Genomic DNA, 18,642 nt, shown 5'->3' on the forward strand with positions numbered 1-18,642 from the left:
ACAAGCTGGAAGACTTGTCAGTCTACAGCTGCTGATCAGTGTATTCTGACAGGGGTAGGTCCCGCTGTCAGAATACACTGATCAGCAGCTGTAGACTGACAAGTCTTCCAGCATGTCCCTTCAACAGAAGTCAATCACTCGACTTCTGTTGAGCAGGGACAGGTACACAGTGATAGAAATTAATTTGGTCCCTGCTGAACCAGATGAATTTCAAACAAGATAGACATCTGAAACAATCCACTTTATGTAATACAGTGGGGTTGATTTACTAAAGGCAAATAGACTGGGCACTTTGTAGTTGCTCTAGAGCTTAGTAAATGAGGCGAAGCTTCACTTTGCAAAGAATACCCAATCACATGAAAGGAAAATAAAAATACAGCATTTTTGCTTGAACATGATTGGATGATGGAAGTCAACAGAGCTTCTCCTCGTTTACTTAGTTCTCCAGAAACTGCACTTACAAAGTGTTTAGTCTACTTGCCTTTAGTAAACCCACACCAATGAATAACTTTACATGCATCTTTCTGACCTTTTCATTAATCATTCCATGCTGAATCAACTGCTATATCAACCACATCATCATATTTGTCTAATTCTAATTTAATTCTAATTTAATCACTTTCATCCTAATTTGATCCTGCAAAATCCATCTCAGAATATCCTGCGGAATGTTATTCAAAGCAGCCACGTACTACACACACCCACACACTGTAGTTGCTTTACTATGGTTTTTGTACAAACACCTGATTGTTGATTCTTTCAGACCTCTGCATCCTTTCTGGATTGAAGGCGGAACTTCACCCAAAAGGGGAAGTCCTGCTCTCCCCCCCCCCTCCTGGGCCAGATCCTAGGCAAAGGATTCATGTAGCATTTAATCTGGAATCCATCTACCCTTAGCTCAGGCATGCAGGCAGGTGGGTGTGCTTAGCTGAGAAAGCCCCTCCTCCCCTCCTCCAGATGAAAAAAAAAAAATGCCCATGAAGACTCCTAGGATGTATGACATGATTTTAGCCTAGGCCAAAAACCAAGAAGCAACTGAAAAAATGAACAAAAAAAAAACAAAACTTTACAGTGGATGTAAACCCCATATGTCTGAAGTGTTTACTTATCTCTCTCCAAAGCCCTGAGTCCTGTGTCTTCCTGCTTTTTTGTTCCTCTGTTATCAGCATGATAACTTCTGACAAGTTCTCCGAGATGGGAGGGCTTTGCTGAAAAGGCAGCATCTCAGGGTGTGCACATGCTGGAGCCACAATGCTTTTTTTTCGTGACTGTGGCAAGAATTATATCACCAGTTGCATTTGGCGGGCACCACTGGTCACCAAACGCAACCCATTCAAATAAAAGGGTCTGTGCCGCAACCCTCCCACAACCATTTGCAATGCACATGGTTGTGGTGGAGGGGATGCAGCATTTAGGGGGTTAAAACTGGTGGTGAAGAAGCGACATATAGCCGCCTCGCCTTCTGTCAAATACCTCTGAAAAGCAATCCATGTGCAATTGTTTTTCAGAGGAGTGACAGTCTTGAGTAGTAAGAGACTCAGAGCAACCGAGGAGAGAGACATATGCATTTGTCAAGTTGGGGGGGGGGGGCGGCGTTTGGACAGTGGACTCACTCTCTAGTGTCCTCCAATTGAAGTTTTCGCCTGCTGCAGCTTCACACATACCTATCTAGCACCATGCCGTGTGTACATCAGGGGGTGGGGCTGCTAGCGTGGGCACAGCAGGGATTGGTCACTATACAAGGGGTCTTCAGCATTCTGGGGGCCTGTGCTTTTTACTCTGAATTCTACTGTATCCAAAATCTCACTCGCAGGAGTGAGATATTGAGTGACACTGCAGGATTGGCACAGGCAGTACAGTTCACCCATCCAGCTTCCAGTCACAGAGTCCTAGCTGGGCTGTGGGTGGACCGTGGAGGCGGAGCCGCTGACATTCGGCAAAGAGCATTCACATTCATTTAGGGAGGTTCAGGACAGGTGACACTGACAGTCCAGCTGAAAGGCAGAAGTAAAACTGGTGCCGGCTCAGCCCGACTCCCAAGCCCAGCTGCCCCGCTGCTAGCAGTCCATTGCCCATGCAGTGCCAGTGTGCAGACACATTCCTTTCTTCCAGCTAATCTCCACACTGCTGCATCCCACAAAATCATTTATTGCAGGAGAACCGGCCCTAATGGGGCCCCAGGTCTACCTGGGGCCCCCGGGCCGGTTCCCGCTCAATAAGATGGCCCTGATGAGGGGGTTGTTGCCCAGTACAAAATAAAATGGCAGCCTCTGAAGCAATTAAAAGTCTGCTGAACCTGGTGTCATAGGGCTATATGAAACTAGGGTATGGTAAATTCATATCATTTTTTTGGTTTAGATAGGACAGGTTAGATCTCCTGTCAGGTTCCACTTTAAGGGCCAGTTCACACCATAATCTCTGCATTCTGAAAACGTTTCTGCACACACGTTTTTGCTGCATTCCGGTGCAACTTTTCCCCTCTTTTTTAAATTCCTCACAATGCAGGACATGTACGTTTTTGACGCGTTTTGCTGCATTCCATACAGAAAAAAATGCAGCATGTTCTACTTTAACTGACTGCACTGGAATGCATTGCACTGGTGTGAACTGGGGCCATTGGAATCCGTGGAAAACACTGTGCATGCTTTTTTGATGCAGTATAAAAACGCACTGGACTGCATCTGGTGTGAACCAGCTCTAAGATTTCCTAAAAGTTGCAAGATCTTCTAAACTGCAGTAGCCGGTAACTGACTGGATTCTCTTGTTACCTTCATTTGTGACATATGACACATTTTCAGTTTCTATCATAAATCACTTTAATAAAAACAAATACTGTCCAAATGTCATGAATATTTCCAGAAAAAAGGACCCCACGGGAGTTTGCTTAATAACTAGTTACATCAAAGCGCCACTTACGATTGACTGTTTGTGCCATAATGTCTCTAGAGAAACAAAGAAACGTGAAATCATTAAAAATAAAGTTCCCGAAAAGCCTTTTGCTCCTGATTAAAATACATCACCTGTCAGCAGCAGTGCTCCAACATGGCTCCGTCATTGCATTTGTCTACACACAAGCTTTCTTGAAAACAAAAATTCAACTTCAAAAACAGCAAATCTGTGTTTTTCCCATTTAGGACACAGCAACAGGTTCATCTTAATACCTTTCATTCCCAAAAGCATAGTATGACCCTTTCCTTTGCTCACCACCACATCATTTAGTGCAAGAAGTTGAAGGAACTACCCAGTATTCCCAGGTTTGGAGGACCTTGTGACTTGCTCTATGTTTCAGCAAAGGGTCACACACAAGGGGTTCAGCTTCAGTGACTTAAAGCTTTTTCTTGGTTTCTGAAAGTAGCAGTGGAGGGGAGCAAAAAAAAAAAAAAAAAGGTAGGTAAGCTGGAGAGGGAGAAATTAAAGCTTAACTCCCTGCAAAAAAAAAAAAAATTTCCCTTGTATTGGGGCTGTGGCGTTTTTGTCTAGCAAAGAGATTAACCCCTTTGCGCCAGCTTCCGCAGGCCCTTTAACTGATTTGGCATTCTGCGAGGTGCGGCAAGGCTTGTGACCATGGGACCGTCGTGATTGGCTGTCACGGCGGTTACACAATCAGAAAACTCACGATTGTAAGAAGCAAATTGGAAGCTTTTTGTGAGCTACGAGGTCATTGTGCCGGGAGCGCGCAGGGCGTGCGCTCTCGACATAGCTCCATCGGCGCTAATGCACGCAAATATGCGGCCCCTTGGCACCAAGGCCCGATTGACGAAAGGCCACATATTTATGTGCACTCCGCGCCTAGGGGTTAAAGTAGAACTGTAGGTAAAACACATTTTTTTTTAAGGTTGGAAAGAGTAAGGGAGGGTTATGACCCCTGTCTGATTTTTTTCCGCCACCTGTCCTAATGCAGAGATTTCCCTTCACTTCCTGTCCCATAGCCAAATAGGAAGTGAGAGGAAATCCCTGCAAATTAAAGGAATATTTTGGGGTCCCCCAGGTCACTAGAACTAGTGTCTCCATTGGAAGATTTCCCCCTTATCCCCCCCATAGCAGGCTCCATAGACCTGAGGATGCCAGGAACAGTCCACCACTGGATCGTAGGGGAGCACCGTTTGCCGGTGGAGTGGAGGATCAGGTGAGTATAATGCTTTCTCCTCTCCCTTGGACAAAACTAGCACTTGCAGTGCGTCCCTTGCAGTCCCACTGCAAAGAAAAACTTTTTTTTGCCCGGAGTTCAGCAGTGAACCTGTTTCCTTTGCCCTATGGAAAAAAGCACATGCTCATTTCAGAGTGAACCCGTTATGAAATGTTAAAGCCCCACTGCTCCTTGTTGCTAGGGAGAATGTAAAGAAACCCGTTGATGGTTCGAATGGCAGAGGTGCCTGTTGGGATGTGTACTGCAACGTGTCTAAAGATGAGTCATCGTAATTGATGATCAAGTTACTGCATGAGTTACTTTATCAAAAAACACATTTTGTGGCTCAGAATCGCCACTTCCCCAGTTTATAGGTGATATACAGATGTCCAGTATTTGCTGGTTGTGCAAGCTGGAAACAGCCCATAGAGACACAGACACAATCAAGTGAAGCCTGTGCAATCAGAAAATACTGGACATCTGTATATCATCTATAAACTGCGGAAGTGGCAATTCTGAGTCATGGATTGTGTCTTTTGGTGAAATAAAGTAACTTGATGCTCATCAATTACGATGATTAGACACACTACACTACACATCCCAATGGATGCCTCTGCCGTTTGAACAATGGATGGGTTTCTGTACCTTCTAAAAACACACACACACTACCCAAATTTGTCTTAGAAGCGGGACCCCTGAGGCATCAAGAGCGGCCAACTTTATCCTGCGTGAAGACAGGTGTATTCTCAACTTGTGCTCACAGAAGGTTTTATGTTACCTAATCCCTCACCAAATGTAAGTTATCATATGTTTCTTATGTAAACCAGCACTCTTGGAGTAAACATTTTTTTTTAATATATGCTCACTACACTAGAAGGACTCTCCCGCCTTTCCTGTTATTTTCCCAGTGGCACCCTAGGTTGTTCTTTGGGCCCTAGCCTTACCCTATCTACTCCAAACTGAAGACCCCTGAGGAACACCACCACACGAATACCACTCCACCTTTTACTTGGCTACAATACTCACCTCCTCGCCAGTGCTGTCCATCTTAGACTCTCCGCTTCTTTTCTGGTTAAATAATTCCTGTGGTGCATTATCAGGGGAATTATTATGTTGGCCAGGTCTCACAGTTCCACTCACACATCATTACATGGGTCCTGCGCTATCCAGGAGGAAGAGCCACTCACTGATGCCACTGCCAGAAAAGAGGACTGACCCTTAAGGCCACTGAACCAGTCTGAAGATTGAAGGGTAAAATAGTAGGGATAAAGGTTGTTTTTTTTTTTTTTTTTTTTTTTTTTAAAGGAACCAGGTGGTGTCTGGTTTCTACATAATAAACAGCATCAATATTTTGTGACCATGCAATGCCACTGTGGAAACTGTGTTTGTGAGTGGAAAAAAAAGCTGTGTTCTTTGGATTCTGTAGTTCTGGATCGGGGCCTGAAGCTTGAAGGTTCCAAAGTGTATTGGGTAGGACAGAACCTTCAATCCTGTGTCCAGATTTTACCAGGTGTCTGCAGCCTGTGTGATTACACAGGTGTGCAGGGTTGTTGTATACTCAAGTCTGAGGATAGCTCATGGCTCCCAGTTTGGAGACAGCTCCCATATTAAAGACAGGAGGTCTCGCCCAGAGGTCAGAGGAACCCCAGCCAGGAGTTGAGAGATAAGAGGTCTCCTTCCAGGAGTCAGATGGGCTCTTATTGGGGTGTCAGGAGAATCCTTATCCAGAGGCCAGGAGTGGGCCATGCAGCAGGGTGCTGCAACTAAAAGCTAAGAGAGCCAAGTGAACCAGAAGAGCTGGACAAGATAGTCAGAGGGACTGGTAACAAGGGAGCCAAGTGGCTTGGTATTTTCCGTTGACTGTTCATGTTATGTGGAGACCCCTGCTTGGGCAACTGATGTCTATGTGTACTATCCATTTTATTTAATAAACATGAGCTGCTACGTGCTAAAGTACAGTTTCATCTGGCACAACTCATTGGAAAGCACCTACCACATATTACCCCAATGCCACAAAATACATTTTTTTTTTTAAGACAGAAAGAGGTTGAAATATTGATCTGAATAAAATGACTGCACTGGTTATGACTATCCAGATCACTGGTCAAGTGACTCTCCAGTGAAGGGAAGCTAACTAGCTTCTTCAAGATCGTTATTCTGAATTTTAGTCAGAACCTTTGAGTGAAGCTAGATGTAAAAAGAATATTTGCTATATTATTGGGAAATTATTGAAATTGTAATTGTGACTAAGCAGGACCCCGAAAAAAATTTACCCTTTGCCTGGAATTCCATCCTAAAAACCGCAGTGCACCTCCTGGCATGTGAAGGTGCCTAGGCACTCCTGCATCTACATCCTCATGGTTGTATATCTGCAGTGTGAGATCTAAGGCACTGCTGTGTCTATCTCATAGTGTCAGAAGATTTGTAGTGAGATTTGGGGATGTCACTTCTTTGCAGCTCACTGTTCTCCTTGCTAGAAGCACTGACATGAGAAAGCAAACGTCCTGCCTCTACCAAGATGGTCGCCTCCACACAGAAACATATTGTAGAACAAGGTATGGTAAGTCAGTAATGGAGAAAAATCAGCTGCAGGAAGTCCATAGACAATACCGGGGACGTGTCTTTTGCCCTCTGCCTGCCTTTCTTTTGGGCACAGCTTTCAGAGTTCAGTTTCTTTTGAAGCTGTTGGGGACAAGGAGGAAGTGGGAAATTATTTCTTAAACAAGTATACAAAATACTTTTAGTGCTAGGCTGGTAATTGGTTCTGTTTCAGCGGATGTGTATGGGGCCCTAAAAAAGGCAGTTAAAATCGAAAATTTAAATGTGAAGTCACAGAAAGGAAGGTAATAAGGATAAGAGAGAAAAAAAACACCTAATAATGCATCTCCTCATCCACAGCAGCCATGTAAATAGCCACTAAAGAGCAATTAGATTTAACGCTGTAGACTTCCCATCCAATTTTCTTATTCAGACTTTATTGATAGGTGTAGCTGCTCAAGCTCACAGTGGATGCCATCCTATGACATTTGATGTACTTGAAACCTCAGCAGTATTAAATGATGGGCAGATGGTTCTCCAGGTACGCTTTGCAAGTGCCGTTCTGAGAGCACTCCAGACTCGCTGGCTGTTTTTACAACTGCCTGATGATTGAGAAACTCTGTTTATGATTCATGCTTAGGATTGTCATTTGTATGTCCAGAGTGGAGAAGTGGAGAATCGTATTTAACCATTTCACATACGCATACAAGCTAATTCGATGCAGCAGCGAAAAACAAAATGATGTACCAAGTGTACTCAAAACAACCAGGTTTCAGTTACTTTAGTAAGACATTAATGATGGCTTGCCTATGGGTTTATAACATTGGTCAGATCACTAAGGTTTTTTTTTTTGCCATTTCATTTAAAACACTTGAGACTTTCTGGTCTAAATTTTAATTTTTAATTTTATTTTCCATTATAGGAATTTTCCACACTGAAAAATAAAGTGTAAATACCAGTCCCCTGATGCTGAACTGCTCAGGTTTTGGTGACCAAAACCGATTTGCTTTATTTGGGCTGCCAAGCCTATGATGGGTTATGCCCAACAGGCAAAGCATCTGAAAGTGCTGCGGCATCCGCAGTACTCCCTTTGGAGAGAGACACAGGGGCTGCCACAGCTAAATTCTTTCTACAAATGCTAGCTGCTGGACTGTCTCTGCCCTCAATAAGTTCTGAGTCACTGACCAAGAGCAAGTGTGCTGAAAGTGAAGTCAGAACCTCTGATTTGTATTCTTTCTCTGGGTTACTGACTTAAAGTATTAACACCAGATCAGTATAACTTAGTGTGTGGTCGAAGGCTCTGCACCTTCCACGTGATCATGGTTTGGTTGAGCCTTTCTTAACCAGGGTTCCTCCAGAGGTTGCTAGGAGTTTCTTGAGCTGTGGCTAATGGACCTCCTACCTAATGGTGCCTGCATATTTTCAGGGTGAACACCATTAGGCAGAGCCAGCAATGATCTTTTTAGCTGCCTGTAAGGGGGCATTTTTCCCACTGACCACCAATAAAAGGGGCATTTTCCCAATGGCCCCAGTAAATTGGCTTTAGCAGGGTTTCCCCAAGTTCAAAAAGGGCCTGTGAGTCTAAAAAGAATCCTTCACAATACTTTATTTGGTAACAGATAAGCTACTTGGGGCATCAAAACAACTTAGCAGAATGCCAATGTGTTTCAGCCAAGGCCTTCACCATAGCTTTGATTAGGGCTTTGGCTGAAACATGTTGGCATTCTACTGTGTTTGGATATTTCAACCTCTGTGCCAGTATACACACCAAAATGTCACTCTCAACAGCTCAGGTTCCTGTATACCTCCAGCTCTCCCTAAGAATTTTATGATTTGGAGGTATAAAGGAACCTGAGATGTTGATGCTGACGTCCCTGGTGAGTATACTGGAGTGGAGGTGGAAATATACTGGTGATACGTCTATGCAGAGGTTTCACAATGCCTATTATTTTCAGGTTTCTTTTGTAGTAAAGAGGTTGAGAATGGCTAGTCTGATTTTGAAGGGATGTATAACAGTTGCCCTGTGCAGCCTAGTAAGCTCCCCGTTCGGCATAGAAAAACGAATCAGAGCGCCAGTACCTAATCTGATGATGACCATTGCATAATAGAGAGCCAATGCAGCTGTATAAGTAGCTACTGAAAAATAGCATTGGTACAACAAAAAAGAAAGAAAAACAGTGCAAAAGACCTCCCACTGGATAAACTTTGCTGAATAAATAATAGCGGGCACAACTGTCCTGTACGTGATCCTTATTTAGTATGAAATATGTCTTGACAGTTGAAGAATGGTTGCTAAAACAGCATAAAGGGGATATACCGGAGATGAATGACACAAAATAATACCTGTATGAGTGATCAGGATGCAGAGTTGAGCCTTTTAGAAAATAGACATGGAGAATTAATTGCAAAATCTAAAGACTGCACGATTTGAACTCAGACAATGTGGTCTTTTGCCTGTGAGTTTGGATTCTATGAACTGTAACCAATTCATGGTTTTCAGAGCATGTCAGCATAATTTACAGTTGGACAATTTAATTATTCTATTGTAATAACAAATAACTTACTTTTTTCATTTTTTTCCCCCTTATCCAGTGGGAGATCTTTTGCGCTGTGTTCTTTCTTCTTCATTTCTCCATTCAGCATGGTAGTGTATAAGACACCACAACAGGTACAGAGCAAAATGAAATGTAATTAGCACATCTCTGCAAAATTGGTCTGCTGGAAGTCCAGTGTGCTCCTAACTTCCCCTTGTGCTAAAAACAGAAGACTTTTGCTGCACTGAAATCCCAAGCAGCTTTAGCAGCTCTGCCTGCTGAAGTACAAAACCCCACCCTATACTTCACCCTTCCCTGTTCCTCTCCATGTACACATTGATATCTTTTGCCTAAAAAGCAATGCTACTTTCTTGATTCCCAAAAGTCAGCATGCACATGTATGTAGGAAGAAGTTTCTTGGGAGATGTAGTTCTGGGTGCGTGCCTACATCAGTAGGAACCAGTGACGGCTGGTGCTCCTTTTTTATGAGCGGCGGCAGAAGCCCCCCCCCCCCAGCCGCTGAATCTGCACTTACCTCATCCATGGTCATGGCTTCCCCACAGCAGATGGACGAAGCAGTAGGAGAGCAGCCAGGTGTACAGAGCCAGGCTGCGGTACGCTCCAATGACAGACATTGCCATCTTTCTTCTCCCACCTCAGGCTACACGGCAACTCTGCACTGCATATGTCATTGCCGGAGACTGCAAGCTCAATGGCTGCTGCCAGCTCCCCCGCCTCCTCCCCCTCTTGTCCGCGTCAACCACTGCTGCACACATCACACAAGTGGATGGGCTCGGGGCATAGAGCCAACCCTTTTTGAAGCCAATTAGAGCCTCAAGCTCTAATCATGTGCTTCAAAAAAAATTATTGAAATCCAGGCATCCAGGGCACTGCATGGAGATTAGGGGCCGGGCGCAAGGTTTAGGGGGGCAGCACCCCTGTACCCCTAATGAGCGTGCCGCCACTGGTAAGAACTGATTTCCCAGCAGCTGCCCCATACCAATTTTACAATCTTTTAGTAATAAAAGTGGTTTCTTGCTATAGAAACAAAGTAAAAAAAATAATAATGGTCCAGAGGGGAGTAGGATATTTAGAGGTTAATTTGGGTAATGCCTGGACATATACTTTAAAACTAATATTATTTTTTATAGAAGTTTATTACTGAGGAAAATATTTGTTCCAAACCCTATGCAAATGTGAAATGGATCAGAACAGCCAAGTTGGCACTATTCTATCCCTGCTCATTTCCCCTCCCTCTCTCCTGTGATCTAAACCTATAAGGTTATCAGAGATGACCTCACAATACCCCCTACAGTTGCCCACCTTCTCGAGCTTAAAGTGGAGTTCCACCCACTTTTACAACTCTTCAGCATCCCCCACTAAACTGTGCACTGTAAACAAATTGGATATTTTTTTATTTTTTTTCTCAGCACCTACTGTATATCTGCTGTATTCATTTTTCACTTCCTCCTCCCTGGCCGCGGCCCATCGCATCATTTCCTGTTTGCAATGCCTTCTGGGAAGGGGCGGCAACTTCCTTTGAAACTGCCATTGCTATGGAAACCTGACCTGAAACCTATTACACTGCTTGTGCTGCACTGAGCATGTGCAAGATCTGCAAGGATGAGATCCAGGAAGAAATACAGTCTGGCTTCAGATGCCCACACTTAAGATGGCCACGGCCTGCTGTAAGTTTATAAAATAACAAACTACTGCTATAAACTAACAAAACAGACCTTAGTTTACAGACTAACTTTACTAGTATACATTAAGCTTGTGTATTATAGGGGTATTTTTATTTAAAAAGTATAATTTTGGCCGGAACACCACTTTAAGGACAATTCAAATACACTATGTGGTTTGCAACAGTCCACACATCTCCTATTATAAATAATCCTTTATGTACCACATTCAAAATAATTTAATAACGGCTTACACATTATTGTTAATAAGGGCTAGACATGAGAACAATGCAAACACTTGGCATCAATTTTTTGATAGCTGCAGTGACAGAATCACGCTGTTCCTGTTAAACAAAAGTCATGTGAAACGAACAATCACTTGATACAATAGATCTGTTACAATACTTCTGTTCTTACCGAAGCAAGCAATGTTCCCTTCCATACCGATGTACTTCAAGTCGTACTTCGCCGCCTCACTCTCAATGGGATCTGTTTCCGACGTGTCATCCATTGCAAAAATCTCCTTTTGTCTGAATTCCGCATTGTCGTCAAAGTTAATTTTTGCATCAAAGCACACAACTGCAGCGATAGGAAGACAGAGGGGAAGAAAATGCGTTTCAGAAAAGAATTAGAATAGAAAAAAGTTAACTAATATCAATTCAACGTACTTTAGTCTTTTGCAAAGGAAATACAAAGATATAAAACAAATCTAGTACGTACTGGCATAAACATCTATTATCCGGGGGAACAAAAACTGGTGGGTGAACTTTAATAAAATTCATTAAAACGAAGATATTTGTTCCCATTGTTTTAATACCTCATTATTTTGAGATGCTAATTGGGTTTATGGGAAAAGAAAAAAACAAAATGATCAATGATATTGTAAGATTTATTGAAAGGAATAAAGAACTTAATGATAAAGTTCTAAGTGCTTAGAAACATAGAAGACCATGGAAGTGGGACAATTTGTTCTTTCCATAAAGACTGGGAAGATGTGTGGTGGATAGAAAGCTAGAAATATGGCAGTTGCCATTTTTGAATAGCTGAGGTGCTCTGCTGAATTGAAGAGAAATCGTCACTTGAAGAATCTTTAGAGTCAAACACTTCCAGAAGCAGAAAGCTATACATCCAGGTGAGTTTTGCGCTTTGTGGTCCCATTGTTTGGACAAAAAAAGTTTTTTCACAAAAGCTTTCAGTCCGCATTAAGAGATGTGGTTTGTCTAAGGCTCGGTTCACACTGCCGCGACTTGGGATCCAACGTGTGAGGCCCCAAGTTGTGTGACATGTGGAATCCCATATTAGTGAATGAGAGCTGTCTTTAATTATCACTACAGAAGTCACTCTGAATTAAGAAAAGGTCCCTGTACTACTTCAAGGCGACTTCTATCCAACTTGTAGTGCTCAAGCCGCCAGGACGTCTCCTGGCAAAGTCTCACTAAGTCGCGTGACTTTCGGGTCGCGGCAGTGTGAACCAAGCCCAAGACAAAATCTTGATTTTAGGACATTGGACAATTTAAACTTTAGCCTTGGTTCACATTATGAATCACACAGAAATCACATTGCCTTCCTGTGCAGTTCACATGTAATTCAATGCGGTGCTATTGGAGCCCATATTTATTTTTCAAATTGCATTATACCAAAGTGGATCGCCTGGTCGTTTTGTAAGGTCACCGCTTTAAGGTGACCATGGATCTGAGAGAATGGCGTCTTCAATTTTGATTTGTCATTGGCTGGAAGAAAGATTGAGACCCCTTTGTGAATAATTGTCCAATGCTCGGCCAATTAACTGCATTACATCAAACCACAATTATATAAAGGCTCTCAATGTAGAAGGTTGGGCCTGTGTCATATGACTTGTGTGCACCAGAACTACTTCTCTCCTGATACAAGCCAATGGGAATATAAAAGCAACATGAAGCAGGTTGATATAGCTTGGAAGGTGGGCAACTGCAGGACAAATGCACCTTTCAATAAGCGCTGAATGATCTCAGAAAGCGTCGCGACCTGATGTCAAATGCCAACGAGTGCGCCTGAAAACAAGCTGCATTTGCTCATTGACAAATCCAAGCACAGTTCCCAATCTCCAAAACGTGTCAAAATATCAAGTAATGGATATCCGTCCTCCAGGATATTCTGGGAACTGATGAATAAGAGGTTGTAAACCTCAAAATGAAAAAAGTTTATTTTTCGTTTATTGTGCATAAAGTAGTAGAATCTTGTTACTTTACAGAGTTAAAGAAAGCGCACAGACATACACACACGGTTCCCCATGATTGATTGGAAATTGCCTCTAAAATGCTGCAGTTTACAGATATCTGTATTATGGGATTAGGCAAATGGATTCCACATACTGCTTACAATATGGAAGTTTAATAGAGCAATATTTCCCGATAACAGAATAATGCAATGTTGCGCCTCACCAAAGCGTTCTAGACAGCTCGAGATTAACCCATTATTTAATCCCAACAAGTAAACAACTTAATCAAGGCCAAGACGAGTTACTTAACTTTAATTGGCTTTTTTCATTATTATTATACCATTAAACACTGCATTCCCTGAATAATATTGCCAGGAACAGATGGCAACTATCTTACACATAGTGGTACATTAAACTGTTAAGTCAAATCGGATTTGACCATCTTAGATCTGACAGACAGCTAAATGTTTTTAAAGTGCATTTGAGAGGTGTGCATAGTTCTGGGGGTTTTAAAAGGGACATGCCATAGAACTTTTAATGCTCATTCTCTGGATTGTTCATTTGCTGGAAGAGAAAAAAAAAAAAAAAAAGGCCTTGCGTCTGGCAAAGTAGGCTGTAGAGGAATGAAGGTACTCAGTTTAACCAACCCATTTAATGATCAAATGACCAACAGAATAATAGGGAGTATAGGTGTGACAACCTCAATGCCAGTCCTGTCAGCTGAATGTGTAAAGCCAAATAAAAATTAATATATTTTATACATCTCTGCAAATTATGCACACTTCCCCACGTTTTAGCCCTTTAAACACAATAAGTACCTAAAGATACCTGTTGATCTGCCAGAAATCCAATGTAGTCCTAACTTCCTGTGTGGGTTGAGGACACAATGCTTCTGATTTAAGCTCAACTCCGGGCAAAAAAATAAAAGGTTTTTCCATACAGTGGGGCTGTGCCCACACTTCATGCGACAACTGCTCATTTTTGTCCAGGTAATTGGAGAATGGAGATATACTTGCCTAATCCTTCAACCCTCCCAGCACAAGTCTGGGCCTTGTGGCTCCTAAACCCCCCACCTCTCCTCGTATTCTACTGGTCTTGTGGAGTGGACTGTTCCTGACGTCATCACGCTCAAAGACCTGCTCTGGATGTGAGCATGTCAGGAACAGTCCACTGCTGGATCGGGGGGGGGGGGGGGGACGTTGTTTGCAGGTGGAGCGGAGGATCGGGTGTGTGTAATGTTTCCACAATCCCCTAGACAAAAACGAGCAGTTGACCTGTGCACTGAGGGCACAGCCTCAGTGCAGGGAAAAACTTTTTTGCCCAGAGCTGGGCTTTAACTAAAATCCCAGCTTGTAAGCGCTGCTTGCTGGACTACTGTACACCATCTATGCCTGCCCCTTTCTTACCTACTTAACATGCATGGATTTTTTTTTCTAGCTGCCTGGACTCCTAAGAGACTGCCCACACACTGGGTGTATAGGGAAAGGAATTTTGGGAAATGTAGTCCTGAGGGGTGCTTATGTCAATAACAACTGGGCTGTGCCTGCAAGAATTTTACAATCCTCGGGGTAATAGTACAGGGAGTAATAAAAGCTATAGGAACAAGGTAAGTATATATAAAAAAAAAATAATAATGCTGGGATATGGGGAGAGGGATGTTTTTGGGATAATTGTGGGTAGTTCCCAGGCATACAATTTGAAATGGGCAGTCACACTTGATAACCATTTTTCTGTAGGGCAGGATGCAGGAAGAGTACTGTTGACACTGGTTTATTAAAGCGGTAGTAAAGCCCGCTTTGTGATTTTTACCTACAGGTAAGCCTACAATAAGCCATACCTGTAAGTAAAATGAATATCTCCTAAACGTGCACCGTTTAGGAGATATTCATCCTGGATGCAGCCAGTGACCTCACCGGCACATGCGCTCTAAAGGTCCGGCATACTGTGCCGGACCCTCAGAGTTTTGTGCCGGAACCGAGGGCAAACCCGGAAGAAAGACCAGATGAAAATGTCAACCTTCTCAGCCGCGACAGCGCGCTTCATTCCAAGGTAAGTATTTGATAATGTGCTATTATGCAACGCATACTAGCACGTTATGCCATTGTCTTACAGGTGTTTTTTTATTTATTTTGTTTAACTCTGCTGCAGTTTACTACCACTTTAAAGGGAAACAACTGCAGTCAGACCAGGTGTCCGTTTCTTCCCCTATGACAATTCACCCCAGGGAGCCAGTGCCTTTGTATCATAAACCATAAATCATAGCCAGATTAAAACCTTATAAAAACAAATACATTTTAAAAAAATCAGTGCAGATTCACTCCCTTCCAGTCTCTGGTAATGTGCATCATAGCCCCTATGCAAAGAAGTGATAAAATGAACATGAAAAGCAGAAACTACTAAGACATGGTATGGATTTTAAAAACTGTAGATAAATTGTACATGCTGCAGTGTGACCAAGCCAACGAGTGCTTTAATGTCTAGAGAAGTGAAGCATAACACAAAAAAGCATTCATCAAGTGTCTTTGTGCAAACTTAATTAAAACAATTTTTTTACAAGGAAAATCACAAGAAACATGCTTTGTCATATGTACACACCCAGCTGAAAACCCTAGAAAACGGGCTTCAGAGTATTTTAAATCCTGCCACTGTCTGTTGCGTAAACAATTGTCATTATAACATCTGCATTCTTTTTTTTTCACAATATCATATGTGAGTGGGTCAGAACCAGAGAAAAAAAGGTGGGCCTCATTGAAGCAATGGGAGCTTTCTTTGCCCGGAGCTGTTGATCAGTGTGATGTACAGTGCCTTGAAAAAGTATTGAACTTTTCCACATTTTGTCATGTTACAACTAAAAACGTAAATGTATGTTATTGGGATTTTATGTGATAGATCAACACAAAGAGGCACATAGTTGTGAGGTGCAAGGAAAATGATTTAACATTTTTTACAAAGAAATATCTGAAAAGTGTGGTGTGCATCTGTATTCGCCCCCCCCGAGACAATACTTTGTAAAACCACCTTTCGCTGCAATTACAACTGCAAGTCGTTTGGGATATGTCTCAACCAGCTTTGCACATCTAGAGCGTGACATTTTTGAAAAATAGCTCAGATTGGATGGAGAGCTTTTGTGAACAGCAATTTTCAAGTCTTGCTACAGATTGTCAATTGGATTTAGGTCTGGCCTTTGACTGGGCCATTCTAACACATAAATATGCTTTGATCTAAACAATTCCAGTGTAGCTTTGGCTGTATGTTTAGGGTCATTGTCCTGCTGGACAGTCAAGTCTTTTGTAGACTCTAACAAGTTTTCTTCTAAGATTGCCCTGTATTTGGCCCCATCCACTCTGGCCAGCTTCCCTGTCCCTGCTGAAGAAAATCAACCCCACAACATGATGCTGCCTCCACAATCTTTCACAGTGGGAATGGCGTATTCAGGGTGATGTTCAGTGTTAGTTTACCATCACACATAGCAATTTGCTTTTAGGCCAAAAAGTTCCATTTTGGTCTCATATGACCAGAGCACCTTCTTCCACATGTTTGCTGTGTCCCCCACATGGTTTCTCACTAATTGGAAATGGGACTTCTTACGGTTTTCTTTCAATGATGGCTTTCTTCTTGCCCCTCTTCCACAATGGCCAGATTTGTGGAGTGCACGACTATCAGGAACCATGAATCAGACCGAGACAGAAGTATAATTAAATCACACTTGTTTAATAATAATAATAATAACGTAAACAGAGTAAGCGTAGTGAAAACAAGCCAGAGTTCAGTAACCTGGATCGGGTAGTCAGCCAAGCAAATGTCAGAGAGCCAGAGATAAACATAGTAGTACAGCAAGCAGGATCAGGAGCCAGAAGGAACGTCAGCTGAACAAGTCTTCAACAGGAACTCAAAGTCTCTGTGATGTTGGCAAAGGCAAAGGCAGAGATCAAGTGAGCTGGACGACTTTAAGTAGGCAGGACTGACGAGCAGAATCAACAACAGCTGGGTAACTGTGGAGAGAGATGGGAGCTGGCAATTAGCCGACAGCTGAGCAGCCAGCTCAGAGAAGGAAGGGCTGAGCCCAGCCCTGACAATGACTAATAGTTGTCCTGTGGACAGATTCTTCCACCTGAGCTGTGGATCTCTGCAGCTCCTCCAGAGTTACCATGGGGCTCTTGGCTGCTTCTCTGAATAATGCGCTCCTTGCCTGGCCTTTCAATTTGGGTGGGCAGCCTTGTCTTGGTAGGTTTGCGGTTGTGTCATACTCTTTCCATTTTCGGATGTTGGACTGAACAGAGCTCTGTGAGATGTTCAAAGCTTGGGATATTTTTTATAATCTAACCCTGCTTTAAACTTCTCCACAACTTTATCCCTGACCTGTCTGGTGTGTTCCTTGGCTTTCATGATGCTGTTTGTTCACTAAGGGTCTCTAACAAACCTCTAAGGGCTTCACAGAACGGCTGTATTTATACTGAGATTAAATGACACACAGGTGGACTCAATTTACTAATTAGGTGACTTCTGAAGGCAATTGGTTCCATTAGATTTTAGTTAGGGGTATTTGAGTAAAGAGGAATACAAATGCACACCACACTTTTCAGATATTTATTTGTAAAAAAAAAAAAAAAAATGTGAAAACTCTATCATTTTCCTTCCACTTCACAATTATGTGGCACTTTGTGTTGGTCTATCAAATAAATCCCCAAAAAATACATTTACGTTTTTGGTTATAACATGACACAATTTCAAGGAGTATGAATACTTTTTCAAGGCACTGTAAACCTGTGGAGGTGATGGACATAGATGCATAATATGTGAGGGTGCCAAGTACTGACTTTTTGTAACATTTGGCTTAGAACTTCTTTCGGCAGGAAAAAATTGAGAACACTTATCTGAAAGGAGAAGTGTGCGAATGGTAAAAAAAAAAAAAAAAAAAAAACAAAAAAACATAATTACCTACCTGCTTCAGCCTTGACCTGATCCTGCCGCTGTCCCCCCCCCCCCCTCCTCCTAGGGCTCATTAGAGTGCTCAGGCTTTTAGCAGATACCTCAGAGAAGGGGTCACAAACTGGTGGCCCTCCAGCTGTTGCGAAACTACAAGTCCCATCATGCCTCTGTCTTTGGGAGCCATGCTTGTAATAGTCAGCCTTGCAATGCTTCGGGGGACTTGTAGTTTCGCAAAACAGCTGGAGGGCCGCTAGTTCGAGACCCTTGCTTTAGAGGCTGAACTAGCTGCTTTGCCTGTAAGGCATCTGGGTGGATGCCAACATTGTTGTTGGGATCCCTCAAGAGTCTGGAGTGGCTCTGTGATGCTGGGTAAGAGGAGAACACAAGTGCACTTCTGTGACTCACAAGAGAACCAAGAGAAGTATGGCAAAAAAAAAAAAAAAAAAAAAAAAAAAAAAAGCTTTGGCCATACTTCTCTTTGAACTTGGCCTTCCTAATATATGCATAGGGAATGTCTCCTGCACCCTCTAGACAGTGATGGAGGGGTGGGAGGGCTTGAGCAGGGTTTTTACATCATTTACCTAAGCTCTTGCAGGTAGAGCAATGGTTCATCAATCTAAATGGCTGTGGGTGGGC

General features: G+C 42.8%; 1 protein-coding gene across 1 annotated transcript in view; it reads right to left on the minus strand.

The window, feature by feature from the left end:
- The window catches only part of SUCLG2 (succinate-CoA ligase GDP-forming subunit beta), a 371,194-nt gene that overhangs the window by 189,022 nt on the left and 163,530 nt on the right, over positions 1-18,642 (minus strand). Inside the window, exon 8 of the mRNA XM_073592203.1 lies at positions 11,298-11,459. Within this exon, the coding sequence (XP_073448304.1) occupies positions 11,298-11,459 (162 nt within the window). The remainder of the gene's footprint in view (positions 1-11,297; positions 11,460-18,642) is intronic.

The sequence above is a fragment of the Aquarana catesbeiana genome, linkage group LG07 (genome assembly GCF_042186555.1).
Source record: "Aquarana catesbeiana isolate 2022-GZ linkage group LG07, ASM4218655v1, whole genome shotgun sequence".
Classification (NCBI taxonomy): Eukaryota; Metazoa; Chordata; class Amphibia; order Anura; family Ranidae; genus Aquarana; species Aquarana catesbeiana.